The sequence below is a fragment of the Oryx dammah genome, unplaced genomic scaffold, assembly GCF_014754425.2.
Source record: "Oryx dammah isolate SB20612 unplaced genomic scaffold, SCBI_Odam_1.1 HiC_scaffold_16, whole genome shotgun sequence".
NCBI lineage: Eukaryota > Metazoa > Chordata > Mammalia > Artiodactyla > Bovidae > Oryx > Oryx dammah.
In genome coordinates, this window is record NW_024070200.1 from 14,410,292 (window position 1) to 14,430,247 (window position 19,956).

At 45.6% G+C, this 19,956-nt stretch overlaps 2 protein-coding genes and 1 long non-coding RNA gene across 6 annotated transcripts in view; 1 reads left to right on the forward strand and 2 right to left on the reverse strand.

Annotated features, from left to right (window-relative positions):
- Positions 1 to 14,050, forward strand: part of TP53BP1 (tumor protein p53 binding protein 1) — a 73,586-nt gene extending 59,536 nt beyond the window's left edge. For all 4 annotated transcript variants that reach the window (XM_040256674.1, XM_040256676.1, XM_040256675.1 and 1 more), the window contains 7 exons: positions 2,166 to 2,357; positions 2,770 to 2,985; positions 4,661 to 4,876; positions 8,227 to 8,321; positions 8,828 to 9,027; positions 9,528 to 9,673; positions 10,051 to 14,050. In XM_040256674.1, coding sequence (XP_040112608.1) covers positions 2,166 to 2,357; positions 2,770 to 2,985; positions 4,661 to 4,876; positions 8,227 to 8,321; positions 8,828 to 9,027; positions 9,528 to 9,673; positions 10,051 to 10,238 — 1,253 coding nt within the window. In that variant the 3' untranslated portion in view covers positions 10,239 to 14,050. The remainder of the gene's footprint in view (positions 1 to 2,165; positions 2,358 to 2,769; positions 2,986 to 4,660; positions 4,877 to 8,226; positions 8,322 to 8,827; positions 9,028 to 9,527; positions 9,674 to 10,050) is intronic.
- On the reverse strand, positions 627 to 10,079 carry LOC120875024. Its single transcript, XR_005723792.1, has 2 exons — positions 9,992 to 10,079; positions 627 to 4,087 (listed from the first exon to the last, which is right to left on the reverse strand). It is a non-coding gene; the product is annotated as an uncharacterized LOC120875024 (long non-coding RNA).
- TUBGCP4 (tubulin gamma complex associated protein 4) overlaps positions 11,111 to 19,956 on the reverse strand; it is a 35,074-nt gene continuing 26,228 nt past the window's right edge. The window contains exons 12-18 of the mRNA XM_040256683.1: positions 18,488 to 18,595; positions 17,932 to 18,070; positions 15,680 to 15,857; positions 15,128 to 15,262; positions 13,492 to 13,608; positions 12,730 to 12,869; positions 11,111 to 12,091 (exon numbers count right to left, since the gene is read on the reverse strand). Coding sequence (XP_040112617.1) covers positions 12,079 to 12,091; positions 12,730 to 12,869; positions 13,492 to 13,608; positions 15,128 to 15,262; positions 15,680 to 15,857; positions 17,932 to 18,070; positions 18,488 to 18,595 — 830 coding nt within the window. The 3' untranslated portion in view covers positions 11,111 to 12,078. The remainder of the gene's footprint in view (positions 12,092 to 12,729; positions 12,870 to 13,491; positions 13,609 to 15,127; positions 15,263 to 15,679; positions 15,858 to 17,931; positions 18,071 to 18,487; positions 18,596 to 19,956) is intronic.

The following is a 19,956-nucleotide window of genomic DNA, read 5'->3' on the forward strand; positions in this document are numbered from 1 at the left end:
GACCTATGTCGGGATGAAGAATCTGCCTTGGCACTTTACCATTAACAAAGTTCCTGACGTGGATTTCCCCAGCTTTTCCGCGTCCTTTTTCTGTTCCAGGATCCAGTTCAGGATTACTGTACTGCCTTTAGTCCTCACACGTCTCTTGTTTTCGGATCTGTAACACACTCTGAACCTTTTCTTGTTTTTCATGACCCTGGCGGTTTTGAGGAGTACGTACTGGCCAGGTATTTTTTGCCTGTCCTTCAGTTTGGGTTTGTCTCCTGTTTTCTCTTGGTTAGGTTGGTGTTAGTGAGTTTCTGGAAAGCATGCTGACGCAGTGCATGCCCTCCTCACAGCACTGTGTGTGGGAGGGGGGTAGGCGACAGCCAGGGCACCTCTGGCAATGTCCACCTTCATCGCCGGGGAGGGTGACATTTGCCAGCTTTCTCCAGTTAGTGTTTTTCCTTTGCCATTTTCTGTTCTTTCAACTCTGACTTGTAAACTTCCTCCCTTTCTTGGTGGGAACCTTAAGTTGGTGAGAGCGGCAGATATATTCAGATCTTTGTGCTTGGGAAAAAGTTGTTAGTGCTGCGTTTGTATGCCTGCACACTCACCACTTATTCTCTGGTTTGGAAAAATCATGCTTTTTTTTTTTTTTAAACTAAACCAGCCAGTCCCCTGTACTGGTGATGGTGAAAGATTTCTGTCTGTCATGACTGTCTCGTGTGTCCATTCTTTGAATGTATTGCCTCTTTTCTATGAGGTGTTTTGGAGATACATGTTTCATTGAGTTCGCCATTTAAAAGCTTCTTTAATGGGGTTTTTGGGAACAGTGATGGGGTATAGTGGGCAAAAATGCGTCGGTTGAAGCCTCTTCAGACTTTGTTGTGTTTGGACTCCTCAGTAGTTTGCTGTCTGCCACTTTATTTATTGTTAAATGAACCACCTCCCCTTCTAGTTGTGGGTAACACTTAGCTTCGCTTAGCATCAGTAGCACATGGATTGAGATCTTTTATGGCCTGTGACTTACATTGTTTGTGTCTAATGCATTTGTTCCTCTTTCTCTCTAAAGACAGAGCCGGTTTTCTGTTCTCCGTGAATTGTGGCATTCAGGGGAAGGGGACTCTGGGTCCCATTTATTGAGGCTGTCTACTGATGTTAGACTAGACCTCTTCATTAGTGTGAAGGGTATTCTTGACCTTGGCCTTCTTTGTGCTCTTGAGGATTCAGTGTGGTGATAGAGATTTAAGCCAGGAGATGAACAAGCAAGGGGAGAGTGAGTGACTCTGGCAGAGATAGAGAACCAAGGCCTGCTTTCTCCTTTTTTTTTTCCCCTTGGTACATGCTCTGGGTTTCTGTTAGTCCTTCATTCAAGCACTGGCTAACAGGAAAGAATACATTGATTTTTCTCTTCATACAAATGAGAAAGTATTCCCATTAGTGCCCTGTTTTTATATTTGTATTTATCTTTACATAGGTATCTTTTTCATAGCATTGGAAACAGGTCTCTTGCCCACGATCACACAGCTTGGTGGCAACAGAATCCAGCCTAGACGCAGATCTCCTGAATTTTAGCCCAGTGTGCTTTTGTGCCCCACACTGAATTCCTTTTAATCTGGAGGCCTTGTCCTTAGGTCCTGAATCTGAGTGAGATCAGAGAAGCAGATAATACAGAGGGAAGCTTAGCGGGGAGAGGCAGGATTTATTTCCTTCCTTTCTCTGCTCTGTATTTCTACTTCGATTTTGCTACACAGACCCATGCTTTCTCTTGAAGTGATGTCATCTTTCATCTATGACTTAACTCAAGAATTACCACCCAGCCTCCAAACAAAGAAAGAAGGGAAGGTTTAGTAAGTTATAATGGGACCATTAAGAAACCACATGCATTTCATTTTGAGAACCATTTGAATTGCTAACAAGCCATAAAGGCTGGCTTTAGGGAGCTTAATTTTATAACTAGAGGGTCCTTGCTGCTGGGAACCTTCATGTTCTAATCCCTGGATGGTGTCTGCATACATCCTGAGTGGTGGTAGTGTGTGGGCCTGATGGCTAGGAGTTTGCTCAGTCCTAACCTCCGTCCGCTCTTGGACCTCCTATAACTCCCTGATTCAGGCCTGCTCTCAGTAGATGTCGAGCAGCCTAAAGAAGCTGCTTTGATGTTTGTTGTGTTTTTCCCCACCCAGGAGTGGTAAAAGGGCACAGGAAGGAGTCTGGAGAGCTGTACTACAGCATTGAAAAAGAAGGCCAAAGGAAGTGGTATAAGCGGATGGCTGTCATCTTGTCCTTGGAGCAAGGAAACAGGCTGAGAGAGCAGTATGGCCTGGGCCCATATGAGGCAGTAACGCCCCTCACCAAGGCAGCTGATATCAGCTTAGGTAAGACCTTGGCTTCCTGAACTACTGCCAACGGACCCCTGGCCTGCTTGTGGGCGGAGTGGTAGCTTTAGAGCAGTTAGTAAAGCTTCCCTCAGTCTCACTGCTTCGTGGTTTATGAGATGGAAATGAACTCCCATATGTTGGGAGCCACTGCATATCTCTTGTTTTCTTGCCAGGACCCAATAGTAAGTCCTCAGATTTTTCTGGCCTCCCCAGTTGTATAAAGGACCAAACACACTTTAGTCATGGCAGAAGCTGAAACAGAAAATACGGTGGCCTTGGAAGAGGCTTCCTGCCCATGTGGGAGGTGAAGGAGAGAGAGTGGTGGTTTTTATCAGGCTGTGATCAGCTTCTTAGAGGTCAGGGTCTCAGACCATGGGAGATGACTTGCCTTTGGCTCACTGTATCGCAGACAATTTGGTGGAAGGGAAACGGAAACGGCGAAGTAACATCAGCTCCCCAGCCACCCCCACCACTTCCAGCAGCAGCAGTACAACCCCGACCCGAAAGGTCACAGAGAGCCCTCGTGCCGCCACGGGGGTCCCCTCGGGCAAAAGAAAGCTTGTCACTTCTGAAGAGGAGCGGTCCCCTGCCAAACGAGGCCGGAAATCTACCACTGTGAAACCTGGTGAGTGCTCCCTTTTACCTCCTTCTCCCCCAGACCTCGGAGGAACGCAGGGTCAGATGCTGGAGAGGTGGAGCCTGGCACGAGCGGGGGCTCCTTCCTGATTGCCGAGTTGGCGCCCGCACACGCCCACCTCTCCATCTTCCAGCAGAGCCCAGTCGGGTGCCAGGAAGGAAGGCAGGCTTTGATGGGAAACATCCCTCAACGCCTGTGCCGGTTCTGGGAGGGAGGAAATGTAATGGGTTTCAGGCAGACTCACAGGAGGTGCAGTTTTTCTTGGACATCTTCCTTTATCTGGCACCGTCTTCCTCTGGAAGCTCTGCTGCCCCCTCCCTTGTGCTCAGGACCCCCTGGCTTTCCCACATGTCCTATTGAAAGCTGGTACCTTAGCCTGTATCTCCCCTTTCCATACTAACCCCCAAACAACCCCTTTCTGGTCCCTCAAGCTGCATGTTTATAGAAGTTCAGTCCATCTGTTGTTTACTGGGTCTGTGCTATGACCCAGCCGCGGCCTCTGTGGATGCTGAAGACACAGGCAGAGTCTTCGCTGTCTGCCCCAGGGCACTGTCTTAGTCTAGCAAACTGAGGAAGTTGGTTGTCGTCGCATGTCCTGGCACCTGGCACTTTTGTTTCCTGTGTCTTCTCCGTATCTGTTTAATATCTCTGCTGTGTTTCAGGGTATGTAAAGCATGGAATTCAGTGCTTCATACATTTTACCTTATACAGTCCCTGTGAGTTACAGGTGCTAGAATTCATTTTCTAGTTAAAGAATCTAAGGCAGAATGTTGGTTTACTTCCCAAGGTGACACAGTCATCCAGAAATCAGACTTAGGCAGTCTGACTGTGAAGTCCAGGCTTGTGCATGCTACATCAGACTGTTCTCTTGCTGCTGGTTTTATTTTAGGGAGGCATAACCTGACTGTCATCTTAGCCTCCCAATGAGCCAGGATTCAGCTTCTCCATGCCAGGTATTTGCTTTTTTCCTCGAGGACTTAGTGGGCCACTCCAAGCATGGGTGTTCTGGGAGTCCTGGACTGGCCGGTTCACTTCCCACTCCCAGGTGTTGGAAACTGGGGCAGGTGAAGCAGGCTGTTTTGATATGGTTCTGTCAACATGTAAAAGCACTTTATTACCAAGGATTCTGTGCACTGTTCTGGTGAGGGTCAGGGACGGGGGGAGTATCTGCTGGGAACATTTCTTGGTGAACCCACTTTTTTAAAGGCTGCCTCAAAATAGCACTAGGCTGGGAATGTGAGCTGAAGGTTTCCAATCATTTTTCACTTTTACTTTGTGTTAGAATCACCTTTTCTTCAGGTGACTTCAGAAGTTTTTGATTTGGTTCTATAAAAACAATGCTAGTTGTGAAAACAATGTATACATTGATATGACTGTGAAATTTAAATACATAGAATTCCTCTGCACTGTTAAAAAAAAAATTTTTTTTTTTTTTTTCTTTTGAGCCAAGTGGCATGGCTTGCGGGATCTTAGTTCCCCAACCAGGGATTGAAACCAGGCTCTTGGCAATGAAATCGTGGAGTCCTAACCACTGGACTGCCAGTGGTTGTTGCCCATAGGATGGGTCTTTGGTTAATAGCTCAGAAAAGTTCTGCAGGACATTGCCTGCCCACCCTGTTGTGCCCAGGCCGTGGTCTGTACCCTGTACCTCTGTCCTTCCCAGGTGCGGTGGGCGCAGGAGAGTTTGTGAGCCCCTGTGAGAGTGGCGACAACCTGGGTGAGCCCTCTGCCCTGGAAGAGCAGAGAGGGCCTCTGCCCCTCAACAAGACCTTGTTTCTGGGTTATGCCTTCCTCCTCACCATGGCCACAACAAGTGACAAGTTGGCTAGCCGCTCCAAATTGCCAGATGGTCCTACAGGAAGCAGCGAGGAAGAGGAGGGTAAGGCCCTAAGGAGCCCTGGGGGCTCTCACACCCATGTGCCCTTTCCGTTCACTTTATGAACCATGTCGAGGAGGCAGGGCCCGTGGCAACTGGAGTCAGGGTCAGGGAGAACTAGTTTAACCCTGCTTGCTTTGTGGTTTATAGACTACTCTCAGAGAATTTCTGTTAGCATTTCCTTAAAATAGTCCTGTGAGGCAGATGGGAGATAGGTCTTATCCATTTTACAGATGAGAAAACAAGCTAGGAGCGGTCAAATAATTGCTTTTTATCCACAGTAATGATGGACTTGGGACTTGGAACTCCATTTTGTCCAGTACAGTCAGATTTCTGAATGCCCTGCCCCGCTTCCCATTGCTGTTCTCTGGGCCCAAGACGACATACCGTGGAAATGAAGTTCGTTCTCTTGAGTCTGTCTGTCAGACTAGGAAGGGTGGGCTTAGGGTCCCGGGTGATTTCAGAGAAGCAGCCTCTAGGCCTTTTCACCTCTTGTACGTCTCTTCAACCTTCAGTCTTACTTATTGCATTTCTGTGTTGTCTCTTAGGGTCTGAGTGAAGGCTGCTGTGGGGAGAGGTAAAAATTATTTAAACTGTCTAAAGAGTATGTGATCTAGGTGAGAAAACTGGGCAGGTACAAACATACCTTGTAATTAAGCGACAGTGGCGCAATATCCATGTGTGTCTGCTGAGGCCCACTCCAGGTGGAAGGCTGCTCTACAGGTCAGCCCTCCCACCAACGCAGGGCCTCGCAGGAGGGAGATCGAATTAGGGCACGTGGTTATCAGAAAACAGCACCAGCTGCAGATCTGGGATTGGCACTTCAGGTGTGTGGCTGATTTTCCTAATTAACCAAAACTGTATCTCACCAGCCACAGCTCTGTGGAGATCTGTATGAGGACATGGGGAGGGTGGTCAGGGAACTGTGGTTGAAGTGTATCCTATTGGAGATACATAAATGGTTATCAGTATTGAGGCTTTAGGGTGTGGGAGCAGGTGTTCAGTGGAGGGGTTTCAAGAGTAAGTGTGATCCAGGCCTAGTTTTTCAGACAGAATTCAGGTATGTGAGGGGTTTCCTAGCCAAGGATGTAGCTTGATTTGGGTCATAAGTGATTGGATACAAAGGTATCAGAACCATGTTGTGGTCTTGGTTTCTTTTGCTTTCACAATACTGTTGGACTCTAGTCTTCATTCTCCAGTATGCTCCTAGCCCTTTCCTAGACTAGGACTTCACAATGCAGCTCTCTAGATGTTTTGTTGATACACAATGCCTAAGAAAACTTGTTTTGGTATGAGATGCAGACTGTCAGATTCTTTAAAAATCTGTGAGCCTGTGTGAGATCTTAACAAACCTGAGAATTCCTTCCATCCCCTCTTGCAGATATACCAAATATTTTTAATCTCATTCTTATAAGCATGAGTGAGGGATAGGTTTTGTCTCAAGTGAGGAGGAATTTGGACCTTTTTTTTAGAGGGAGCAGGCCATGTTCATTGTGGAAAATGTAGTTATGATGAATGTCTGCTTTATGTTGCTCCTTCATCCTTGCACATTGCTCCAGCAGTACCAGAATCTTTGATATTTTTGGTATATAGTATATTTTAGAGGTTCCACGATCTCAGGAAGCAGGGGACATTTGTATTAGAACAGTCCTTTATTAATTAGCTTTTAAGAAACGATGTGATGTCTTGCAGATAGCCAGGAATCTCTTTTATTTGTATCAGGAGCTCAGTAAAATATTTGAATCCATCTTGTGAGGCATATTTAGTAATGAAATAAGAATATGGCACCTGATCTCGTTAGGTGGCACATTATCAGGGGCCCATCAGCCACAGGGGTTGACTTCAGAGTTAGGTCCCTTCATCCTTGATTTAAACGATGCAGTAAAAATCTGTTCATTTTAGCCTCTGATTGGCCAGGGCCACTCATGAAGTCAGAAATAAAATGAAATCCAAACTGAGAAAAGTTAGAAATGGACTGCTGAGGTAGGGTAATATTTGATTACACAAATGCAGGAAATATAGATGGGGATTAAAAGCTAAACAGGTTGGGGCTAGAAACAGTTCTGGATAAGTAGACATAAAATAGAAGTCTTGAGAAAAATAAAGGACCTTGGGGGTCTTGGCAGTGACTCATCAGTAGAGTGTTGGTGCCAAAAAGTGTGACATGATTGATAAGGGCCAAGGATGCCAGGGCAAAACTGAGAAATAGTCTTGCTGGATTCTGAGTTTCTTACAGCCAGTTAGTTTCTAGTTTGAGTTTTCATTCTGAGAAGAATATAGAGAATGCTGAATCAAGAAAAGAGCAATGAAAGCAAATAGGCTGGTCAGTCAGACCTGAGCAGAGGCTTGGGTTTGGGGCCCCAAGACTGCTTGAGCAGCTCCGGCAGGGAGGGCGCCAAAGGGTGGGGGCAGCCTTGTGGGGGAGGGTCTGTTCTAGCAGGTTCTCCTTTGGGTATGAGTGAGGGGAGGGAGTGGTCCTGGCACTGAACTTTTTGGGGTTTTTTTGTGATAAGCCCATTAGAACTTAATTTCTCCGAACTCTCCTAATTTCAATAAAATCTCTAATGTCTTTTTTCTTTTTTTTTTTAAAAATGTGTTATTTATATATGAGAGGAGCAGATGACAAGAAAAGTCTCAAATTAGGTATTGGTCAAAAGAAGCAATTTCTAATTGCCTAGGGTCATTACAGCTTCAGACTCATCTCTCATAACTTCTGCTTCACCCTCAAGAATGTAGAGCGGTCACTGATGTTCAGTGTCCTGAGCTACTTCTTGATCGTCAAAGGTAGATAGTTTGCAATAAAAGGTTGAATAAGGCCCTTCTGGCTAACCTCCAGTTAATTGTATTTTAGAAACTCCATTTTCTTTGAGCATTTTGGTTTATCAGAGTTTTACTGGATAGGGAGTAAAATGCGGATGAAAGGCATGTTTGAAGGCTTTATTATAAAAAGTGCTAATTGGCCATTCTTCATGTCCACAGAAGGCAGAATTAGTGGAATAGGCTTAGTCTGCAAGAGAGATTAGGGCAGACAGAAGGAAGAACTTCCTGATGGTAAGGGCTACTCAGGCTGGAGGGCAGCAGTTTGGGAAATGAGTGCGTCGGTCCCCGGGCGCAGGCCCCGGGCGTGTTCTCAGTGCCGAAACCTCCGCTGTTCTCAGGCCTAGGACCTGCCTCCATTTCTCATCTTCTCCACCCTTCCTCCTCCTGGCCCATGGGGAAGCCCTTTACCTGTTTTGGGGATACAGTATTTTGGAGATAACTGGGGAGTAGGAAAGAGAACAGTAAGAAGCAGGCATAAAGTGGCAAATGAACCAACTGGTAGTGATTATTAACTTGGTTATGTTTTTTAATAGAATATTTAGAAATTCCTCCTTTCAACAAGCAGTACACAGAATGCCAGCTTCGAGCAGGAGCTGGCTACATTCTCGAAGACTTCAATGAAGCCCAGGTAAGGCGTTCCTTTGTGTAGCTTCCCAGGGGAGGCAGTAATGCAAGTCCACTTGCTGGACCAAGAAGCAGCTGGATAGAGTTGGTAGAGATTTTAGGAACTGAGACACTGCCAAAATGTTGTTGCATAAAATAGAACTTTTACAATGTACAAGGAAGAGAAGTCAGAACCTTGGGTTACATTTAAGAGGATTGGTTCTGTTGCTGGGACAAAAGCAGATTAAAATTTGTGTTTAACGGAAATCTTTTTCACGGTACTGGCTAAATACATGGGGTGTGGTTGTCCCTTGAGGACTTACACCCCCAGAAAGCTGCAGGTGAGGCAGGGAGATGATCTAGGGAAGCTGCTTGGGTGAGAGAAGAGGCCTTGGGTAGGACAACGGACTCAGTCACATTTTGGATAGTATCTGGAGGTGTTCAACTGTTTTCTGTGACTCATTAAGGAAGCTATTAAGTGGCTTTCCATAGTCATCACCAGACCCACTGGTTTTGTGCCTTTTCTTCCAGTGTAACACAGCCTACCAGTGTCTCCTAATTGCGGATCAGCATTGTCGAACCCGGAAGTACTTCCTGTGCCTTGCCAGTGGGATTCCTTGTGTGTCTCATGTCTGGGTCCATGACAGCTGCCATGCCAACCAGCTCCAGAATTACCGCAATTACCTGCTGCCAGCTGGGTACAGCCTTGAGGAGGAAAGGATTCTGGATTGGTGAGTAGTTGTGCGCCTGTCTACAACAGCAGACAGGAAGACAGCAAGCTTCCAGAGGGAAAGAATCTCAGTGGGAGAGTAAGTATTTCTAGAAACTGGAACAATCATAGGATACATGACAGAATTTGGGTTTGAGATTATTTTTGCAATTTAGTTTGTTTTCCTAGAGTTAGGGACCTTTTTAAAAAGGTGTGAGATTTTCATGTAGATTCAGTATTCTCAGCTTGTCAGGTGAGGGGACTAAGTTCTAAGCAAGACATTTCAAAATATAGACCCAGGAACGTGATTTGACTGATTTTGGGGCTCAGGATAAATCTGGAAATCAGAAGGGGTAGATTAGGAGGTCAGGATCCCAGAGAAGACACATCATTCAAAGAAAGAGGGAAGAGGGTGATGCCCTCAGCAGGGCTTTTGAAAGCATTCAGATGTACCCGAGTCTCTCTGCAGAAAGGCTGTTGTTGGATATTATTTATCATGCTGTTTCTCCAACTCCTCTGTAGGCAACCCCGTGAAAACCCTTTCCAGAATCTGAAGGTACTCTTGGTATCAGACCAACAGCAGAATTTCCTGGAGCTCTGGTCCGAGATCCTCATGACTGGGGGGGCAGCCTCTGTGAAGCAGCACCATTCAAGTGCCCATAACAAAGGTACCTGGAAAGTGTGTGTGGTGTTATTGAGCCAAGGATGTCCGTAGCTCTTAGGCCTGGTGCTCTAAGTCTCAGGCCTGATAGAAACACACATAAGGGCAGTCTAAGAGAAGAAAAATAGTACTTTCACGAGGTGAGCCACCATGAGTGAAGTACTGGGCTGTCTGTGCTTCTCTCGGTGTCCACTGGGTACTTGCTAAATAGAAGGCCAGCATATAGTGAGCACAGCTTTCCACTTTGCTTGTGATCAGTGGCACTGTGTTTGACTTGAAGGGCTTTAATTTGGGCAGAGTGGGATATACTGGTGAGAAGGCTTACCTGTCTTTTTACTGGAGGGCTAAATTGAATCTCCTTTCCTCGTCCACCTTCCCCTGCAGATATTGCTTTAGGGGTGTTTGACGTGGTGGTGACGGACCCCTCGTGCCCAGCCTCTGTGCTGAAGTGTGCTGAAGCGTTGCAGCTGCCTGTGGTGTCACAAGAGTGGGTGATCCAGTGCCTCATTGTTGGGGAGAGGATTGGATTCAAGCAGCATCCAAAATATAAACACGATTATGTTTCTCACTAAGGATACTTGGTCTTACCGGTTTTATTCCCTGCTGTTGTGGCGATTGTGTTTTAACCAGGTTTTAAATGTGTCTTGTGTGTAACTGGATTCCTTGCATGGATCTTGTATATAGTTTTATTTGCTGGACTTTTATGATAAAATAAATGTTGAATCTCTTTGGTTGTAGTAACTGGGATTTCTTCATCCATTTCTTTGAGCTTAATCTCAGAACAAATAGCAAGACAAACACAGTAACTTCTCTGCGGTTTTCAGTGGACTTGTTTGCTGTAGGACAGTGGGGCCAAGGAAAGTAAGACAGAATTTTTTATAGTTTTCTGTGGTATCACTGTCAGAAGATTAATCTGGGTTGTCTAAAATTCAGTACTTTCCAAAATCTGATTTTATAATAGGCCCAGATTATAGTTGTCCCAAAAGCTGAGTCGAATTGGGCACATATCTTAGTTTTCTGGCAGTGAAAAACAAATCTCTTTAGAGTTGAACTTACTTACAGCTGACTTGTGGGTGCTATACTCTCAGAGCTAAAAAGGACCAGTTGTTGTGAATGGCTGGTGACTGTAAACTTGATGACTTGCTGCAAGGATAAACATGAGAAACAGTGGTAACACTTGAAAATGTTGGCAGCTCTCGTCAGAGGTCAGAATTTTATTACTGTCACAGTCGGAAGCTGTTCCTTTTCTACTCCTAGCATCATCCCTGTTAAATGTCTTCTCATTCTCTAAATCAAGGCTTAAATCTCTAATACCTTCTTTTCCTCCTGCCAAACAGTAAATATTTTAGGCTTTGTGGGCCATTTGGCGTGTCACTACTACTCATCTTTGCTATGATGGCATGAGAGCAACTGTAGACAATAGGTAAGCAAACGAGTGTGGCTGTGTGCCGATAAAACTTTATTTACAAAAACAGGCTGCCCATAGTAATGCTAACCTCTGCTCCAGAGGCAGCAGTGGAAGGGTCATCTTTAGCTAGCAGTTACAGGGGATAAACGTCTATATATGGTAGAAGAGGGATGGACAAGGGCCAGACTGAGTGGCTACACACTGAAGGCAGAACTATCTTTGAGTTTGGAGGCAGTTGTCCAATGCATATTTATTTTGGCTCATACTGATATGAAGATTGATGGTTATCAGTGATGGCTGGGCACATTACTCCTGTGGTTCATCTAATAAGGGATAATCAGACCTGCATCTTTCAGTATTTGAAATCTTAAGTTTTTTTTTTTTTTTTTTTTTCCCGTAAGGACTCTTTTTTCTTTGTTAAAAAAAAATACATTCTTAACAGTCTGAAATAACTGGAAGTTACTGGTAGAATTCTTCAGAGTCACAGTTGAAGACCCTTAAGGATAGGAGACTCTCCATTTCAATTTCTGAAAGAGGAAAGGAGGTCTGTGGGCAAACCTAGCTTACCTGGTGTTTTTCTTGCTCAGTGGTAACATCCAGCATTCAACCTATTTATAACTTTTTTCACATGAGCCATATAATGTTCTGAGCTGTTTACCTTACTGCTGTGTCTCTTGAAGCTTGAACAGTACCTAGGCGTGTAGTAGGTAACCTCCAACAAATGTTCCCAATGTAAAAGACCTTGCCTGATCAGTGGTGGGCCGAAGCTACAAGTCCTCTGTGGTGAGTTGAGAACTCTGCGGGGGTGGGGCAGAGGCCCCTCCCACACAGGAACCAGGGGAAGGACTTGCACCCGTGGATGTTCAGTAATGGCTTCGAGGAGAGAAGTCAGAGCTTTTCCAGTAGCTGCAGATGTACGGAGGCCGGCGAGAGAAAGGGGATGTTTGTTTTGAATCTTCTGTCACAGTGCAGTGGGATTATTTCAGGTTGTGGACCAGAAATTCTCACATCCCGAAACTACAGAAAGAAAAAAAGCTGGATCAAAATATCATGCATTCCCGAGATTTTCTTCAAAAAAGTACGAATTGGGGCAACCTGTGATCTAGACAATCTCATTAAAACTCTTTTTGCTAAAATCACTTAGGAGGACTCTGCCTGAAGAGTAAGTGCTTTTTTGAATGAGACAGACATCGGAATGAGACAGACATCGGAGAAGCCACCTACGACTGAATCTATTAGATTTTTTTTAAACACTATTAGATTTTTTAAAAGTTTAGAGTGTGAAGCAGTGGTTCCCTCCTTTCAGAAGCAAAAGCTCTGAGGGTCAAGGAGGCTGGGGGTAAGGGGCATTAAGGCTGAGCAGCTGGCTCATGTCAGAACTGGGAACTGAAGCCATGCTGCCTCCCAGCAGAGCAGTGCGCAACTTAGCCAGGAATTTAAAGTCCATCTCGGCGTCAGGAATTTAAGTATTTACTTAAACTTCTACTGGAAAATAATCTTCGCTGATGATCAGACACAGCCTTTTTCTTCTCCAAGCCTTGCTTTCTTTGTTTGGACTAGATGATGGCTAAAGTCTCCTTCCAACTCTGGAACTCTACAATTCATTAAAAAGCCACACACAATCCACTGAACGCCCTAGAGGCGGTTGTTCTTACCTGCCCAGAGTGCCACCAGCCTGGGTGTAATATTTGTTATAATCTAGTCGTAAGAGTAGCTGAGCCAAATCCGAGTTGATCTGATGATTGCGAACACTGGAGAGGATCTTGAATAGGAGGGACGACTGACGGCTAAAACCCTGCAGAGAGAAGGACTCAAGCTGAGTCACTCCTCTTAGATCTACCAGCTACCCATGTGGAGTGAAGGGGCAAAGGGATTCGTTGGAAAAGTCTTCCTGAAAATTCTACAGCACTAACTGGCCTTCCGACAGTCCCATTTCTCTTGACTCCAAAAATGACTTCTTTGTACCGAGTCCACAGAACACAGAATTTCCTATGAAAGTACTCTTATTCTCAGTAGGAATTTAGCAGTCAGCTTTAAATGAGTATATTCTGCTGTGTACTGGGCTGGCGAGAACCTGTGTTTTCAGATAACATAGACCTGCCTGTGTTACAGGCAGATAATTATCATCTCGGTGAAATAGGGGGTTTAGTTCAAGGAAGTAAGGAGGTTCGATGTTAGAAAGCAGGAACAAAGCCAGTGTGTATTTGGTGGCTTAATAAACCATTTGGGGCTTAACTGCATTTGAACACCAAAGCAGCACATACTTACTGCTTCAAAAACTGATAAAACATGTTTTACCTTTGTATCTTGTTATTTGTGTGTGTGTGTACTGGGGAAAAGACCATGATCCCCCACGTGCAGAACCACCTGTGTCCCTTGGACTGGGCTGCACCCGGCCAGTGGCCAGGCTGACTCACCTTTACCAGGATGCTGAGCTGGGCAGCCCCACGTTCATCCAGTGGGCCCAGGTTCTGACTGACCAGTGAGCAGAAGCTGTGGCAGAGATCTAAGATTTCATTCAGGCAGTGAAACACCTACCCAGGAAACAGTTGGCATTAGGAGAAAAAGGAAGACACATCTGTGAAAGATTCGGGAAAGTAAGAGCTAACCTGTTCCCACCTTGTGGGCAAAGGCCCTGCACAAAACCTCCACCTGCGCCACAATAAACAGTCGTCGGCTGAGCTTCGCTTTCAGCGCTGCTCCCGGCGCCTGGGGCACTTTCCTTGTACCTGTCCCCGCGGCGCCCTCTTCCCCACTGGAGCCTTGAGCAACCCCTGGCCTTCCTCTCTGTGTTGTGTGCACTGTTCACTTGGCGTCTGTTCAGGCCCCTGTGTTGTTACTGATCTGTGATGTATGTAAGTCCTGTTTCTCCAACTAGATTGTGAGCTCCTTAAGGGCAGAGCCATGACTTATACCTCTTTGTATCCCCAGTGCCTTGCATACAGTAAGCACTCAATAAATATTTGTTGATGATCACCTGCTCTAATACTCTGCTTTTCCGCAAGGACGCTCATACAGCCTAAGGACAGTCTCCCTGTCACAGTGGTTCTCGGTGTTTCCAATTCACAGAACCCTCCGGAGTGGCATCTATCTATAGAGCTCACTCTCCTTTAGAAATGGCCCCAAATGCCAGAACAAAAGAGTGTGACTGAGGAGTAATGATTAGCTCCCGTCAGAGATAAGGCATAACTATGCTATCAGAAAGTACTAGGAAAACAAGACAAAACAAAACACTACTAGGGGTCCTTTTAATCATTTTGCCTTTTTAATCCTTGAACTGGAATCAGTTTGTGTGCTTTCTAAGACTGGTGCCAACTGGAGCCTGGGTTCTACTAATGTAAGTGCTCTGGGGCCCAGATTTCTTTTTATTTTTTATTTTTTTATTTTTATTTATTTATTTTTTTTTTCAGATTTCTTTTTAAAAGCTCCCAGATGATTCTCATGTGGAGCCAAGGTTGAGAATAACCTCCCTAAAGGAGATATATGATATATGTATGTACACAGGCACACACACACACACACACATAGAAGGAGACACTACTCCAGCTATCTGAAAACAAGTTCCAAACTGGTCCATCCTGATCCAAAAGATTGCTAAGAAAGTAAACTCAATGTGCTTTTCATTAGTCTTTCCATGGTATCATAAAAGCTTTTTAAAAATTTCTTTAAATTCTTCTTCCTTGGGACTTCCCTGGCAGGCCAGTGGTTAGGACTTTGCACTTCCATCACAGTGGGGGCACAGGTTTGATCTCTGGTTGGGGAACTAAGATCCCACATGCCACAAGAAACAAAAATCCTTCCTTCTGAGGGGTAAGCATATATTATCTACAGCTGCTCACCAGGTCCTATGGTATAATATTTCAGAAATTCAAAGACATTTTAAGTTCCTTTTTAGTATTCCCTGTTAGTTTTTGTCCATTGTAGATTGTTAAAAATGTTTAAAGACAGACCGAAAAGCTGCTGAACGATAGTTCCGCCTATCGTGGCAAGTCAAAGTGTCTAAGTGATCAGTCAGGCTAGAAGCAGTCTGAGGAAGCAGCCAGCTCTACTTACTGGTTTCAACAAGATAAAGGACTGGGCCAGCAGATTGCTCAGGAAGTGGTCGTGAGCCAATCGGATGCTTTCAAAGTCTCGGGTCGAATTGATTTGATGAAGCAGCTGTGAGAACTGAGACTCCAGCACATCTACCTTGAGACAGTTACACAAATCATTTTAGTACCTTGCTCAGTCTAGGGACTCAAGGACATTAAGGTGCCTGAGCGATGAAATAGAAATTCTTTGTCCCTACCAACCTCCAGTGTCTTGGCAGATCCCTCCTACCGCTCATTCCCTCCTCTGATTGACTTGGTTAAGTCCTGATCCCAAAAGTTACAGCAAACTAGGTTCAGTGGGCATGTACAGCATGACTGCTCAGTGGATGAAGGAGAATGAGTCAAGGTCCTTATTTCTACTTTCCTCTAAAATGCCGCCCAAGAAACAGACCTAGTGATATAATCCATGGATTTTCAGACCCCAGCTTTTCACCAACTGCAGGATTCTTCAGTGACTCCTGCCAACCTGGGTTTTTTCCTTACCCCTTCCTTCTACTCCTCCCGCAACACAGACCTGGAGGTAGTACTGCAGGTTATCCACTAAGAATGCCATGCGGTTTCTGAGGCGCCACTTGACTGCATCGCTCTGGTTGGACTTGAGGTGCTTGCGCTGCATCTGTAGGGCCCAGCAGTGCTGCAGCTCAGCCTGCACCCGGCGCACACTCAGCAAGTACTTGAAAACGACATTGTACCTGGACAGGGACACCAGACCATTCAAGATAAAACGTCACCCCCCGACCTCCACCCACGACAGACCCTAGGACTCTGTGCCACCCACCTGTCCCCTAAAAGGCAGGAAGGACATCAGAATGGCTAGAAATGTGAACAGGTAAGCTGGCTTATTTCTATGATGGAAAATTGCACAGCCATCAAAATGAAAAAAACGTTAGCTGTACAATATTACAAAATGACTCCAAGTGATATGACCGTGAATAAAAAAGGGAAACTGAAAAGACTACATATAGCCTGGTATCTTTTTGGTAATGCTGAAAACAACTAAGCAGAAAAAAGAATACTTTGGGGGAACATATTTAGATGTTATAAAACTATACAAGTGATAGAAAGCATGGGATTTAGGATAGTGGTCACTTAGGGCTGAGGGAGGCAAGGGAGCAGGGCTGAGAAGGTCCACACAGGTAGACAGACATTAGGGTCTAGAAGTGGTTTCATGGTGTGTGTGTAAGAAGGAGGGAAGGAGGGCCTTGCATGGACCAATAAGAACATGTTGGGAACCAAGGATTTTGGTTACTGTGATTCTCTCTCCCTGAAGACCAGAGAGAGAAAATTAAGGGCTCCCTGGGGAGGGGGGAATAAATTAGGAGGTTAGGATTAACAGATACTCACTACTGTATATAAAATAGACAACAAGGTCCTCCTGTATAGTACAGGAAACTACATTCAGTATCTTAAAAACCTATACTGGGAAAGAATATGAAAAATATGAATCACTGCTGTACACCTGCAACTAACAACATTGTAAACCAACCATACTTCAATTTAAAAAAACCAAGGGCTCCCCTCACTGAGCTCAAAGTAGCTGCCTGATGTTGAGTCCTGTATTGAGAAGATGCATGGGAAGAGCAGCCAGTTCCTGGTGGAAATAGGCTTATTTACCTATTCTTAGGGAGGCTTGCATAAGAACCTGATTCCATCTGGCTTTAAAAAATGTTTATTTCTAATGGAACAATGTACTGAAAATAGTACATACACCTTGTTTGGATTCTGATTTGAACAAACCCAACCATAGAAAGACATCTTTTAGGTAATAAGGGAAACTTCAATATGGAACTATTGTTACTTTTACTGGGTGTAATACTGGCATTGTAGTTGTGTTTAAAAATGTTCCTTTTTTGAATTGCTTAGTGGTGGAGTGAAATGATGACTGGGATCTGCTTTAGGAGGCTCTGGCCAGAAAGAGGCGATGAACCCAACAGCATGACATGGCTGGTTACTGGAGATGGATGCTGTGTCCATGGGAGTTGGTTACAGTCCATACTTTTGTTTACATTTGGGAATTTTCATAATGTTTAAGAAATACTTCTGAGCTTGATTTCTTCAAGGGTGTTAGGAGCCTATGAAGTGAGGAGGGTGGACTGGGACCTACAGATGGTCTCAGGAGAGTCTGGGCAGCTCACTTAGGTGGGCTGTGGCTCTGTGTCTTCTCCCTGAACCAGCTCTGTCTTTGTAGTGTATGTCTATAGTGTCTCGTACCCTAGGCTGCTCTGTCCCCAAAAGTTGAGGCTTGTGTACAGGGATGGGGAGGAGAAGGAGAGGCTACATACTGGCAGCCTGTAAATTGCTCCTTGTGTGCGTGCTCAGTCATGTCTGACTCTTTGTGACCCTGTGGGCTGTTGCCTGCCAGGCTCCTCCATTCATGGGATTTCCCTGGCAAGAATACCAGAGTGGGCTGCCATTTCCTCATCCAGGGTATCTTCCCAACCCAGGACTGAACCCATGTCCCCTGCTTTGGCAGGTGGATTCTTTTATCACTGCACTCCCTGGGAAGCCCAAACTGCTCCTTACTTTGCAATTAAAAAAAAAAAAGGTTTTAAGGGTTTGATCCTCCCAGTCATTGCAGCATTCTCTGCCATCTCACATGGACAGCTTCACTTACTCTCGTTGTCTCCGGCACCTGAAGGCATCCGAGTTGGCAGCTTCTGATTTACAGACTGTTCTGTAAATCAGAACAGTCTTCTACTCCTGATACTTTCTTCCGTGGAAGTAAGTTGGATAATCATTACCTATGAGAAACTCAGAAATACTCACTTTTCCAGGACAGCAGGGGTGAAGAGAATGTGTAGTGGCCACTGCACTTTGTAGGAAAGACCCAGGGCCGCCCAGCCGGATGCAGGGGCTTCTCGTGGAGAAGTTTCCCGAGAAGGCCCTTCTCTTGCCTGAGTGGCATCTGTTAAGAACAGAGAAGATGACTTTGCTCATCTAGAACCAGGGTTTCAACAAGGTGAGAACAGTGGAGATGAGCGCTCGCTTGAGCCGGCAGTGTGAGAAGTAGAAAGGGGACACAAAGGACTTGTAGGAGGCAAGGAGACGCCCGTGCGGGGTTCTCGCAGATCTGTCTGAGGTTCTTTTTTCAGCCATAAAGAATGGCGGCTATAAATAAACAGACCATTCCAGCAGCATGACGAAAACAAAACCTTGGCCTGGCTGTCTCTTAGCATCTCTTGACCTCTCTTTTGTGTAAAATTAGGGTGCTGGATTAGGTGATTTCTGAGGTACAAACTTATACGGTTTCCACAGAAGTGGATGGAAGCAGAAGAGACAACGACCAGTAGGAGCAGAGAAGCCGCGTGAAAGCAAGGCAGACCTTTGTGCTCCTTGCCGTGACACTCGATCGTCAGGTGCAGCAGAGGGAGCAGGTTGTCGTCGTCCAGCAGCACCTTGTGTGCTGACTGCTGGAAGGCCACGTTCACGTCTGCGGAGGAGGACACACGGGCCGAGTGGAGGCCTGGCTCTGCCACACATCCCAACTTCTCTGGCTTTCCACCGCTCCCCAGCCCTCCCAGCTCCCATAGCAGTTGCTCTTGCCTGACTAGCAAGCATTCCTTCTCCTGCTAATAAGAGCATCCTGGTTTTCCCTGGAGAACCACCCCGGCCCAGAACAATCCATGTAGTTCCACCAGGGGCTGGTGACCCAGGGGTGATCTACCTTGTTACATTCTGTTGTTTAGGGATATGAATGTGACCCAATCCAGAGGTTCTATTCAGATTCTGAAAGAGGGCAGCTCTTATCTTTTTTTTTTTTAGATAAATGGAGTAAGATGTGAACTTGGTTACAGGCCATCTTGCTACTATACACAGGAGGCCTGTTCAGAAGAAAAGGCAGAGGCGAAAGATGGAATGACACCAAGCCCTGAAGGCGTCAGGTGAGCCTTGGAGCAAACTGCCTAGAGCCATCATACCTGTGGCCTTTTCAATTATGAGAACTGAGGTTCTTTTTTCCTTTGTTTAAGTGAATTTGAATTGGAAGTGGATGGGATTTGAATTGAGTTTTCTGACATCTGCAACCTAGACTATGTAAGTACAGCGGACATCTACTGTTTTATAGAGCTAGAAAAATGGTAACTCTGTTTTCTCTCCTACCTCTCCCACACCTTTTTTGACACTCAGCCTTACCTAACTCTCATGTAATTTGGATAGGAATGGTTATCCTTCCTGTTAGTCAAGGGTGAACACTTAATTGAAGTAGGCATTTTCTTTGGCTGCACCGTGAGCCATGTGGAATTTAGTTCCCCAGGGCTCAAACCAGTAAGCCCTGCAGTGGAAGCTTGGAATCTTAACCACTGGACCGCAGGGAAGTCCCCAAATAAACAGATCTTCATGTCTGACCTCTTTGATACAGGGACAGGTATACAATCTAGTTGGACTAATCAAAACCCCTTCCCTGGAATCCTTTAACCTGCTACCAGAGAGACCAGGTTTGACTCCCCCAGCAGATGCTGTGAGGTATGTTCCTGGGAGCTGCTGGTGGCCATGTGGCCAAATGGGACTGGAAGGCCATCAAAGAACGCACAAGAGGCACAGACAATCCTAGCAGTGAGAGCGTCCTAGCAGTGAGAGCGTCCTAGCAGTGAGAGCGTCCTAGCAGTGAGAGGGTCCTAGCAGTGAGAGGACCCTAGCAGTGAGAGCATCCTAGCAGTGAGAGGACCCTAGCAGTGAGAGGACCCTAGCAGTGAGAGGGTCCTAGCAGTGAGAGGGTCCTAGCAGTGAGAGAGTCCTAGCAGTGAGAGGACCCTAGCAGTGAGAGGACCCTAGCAGTGAGAGGACCCTAGCAGT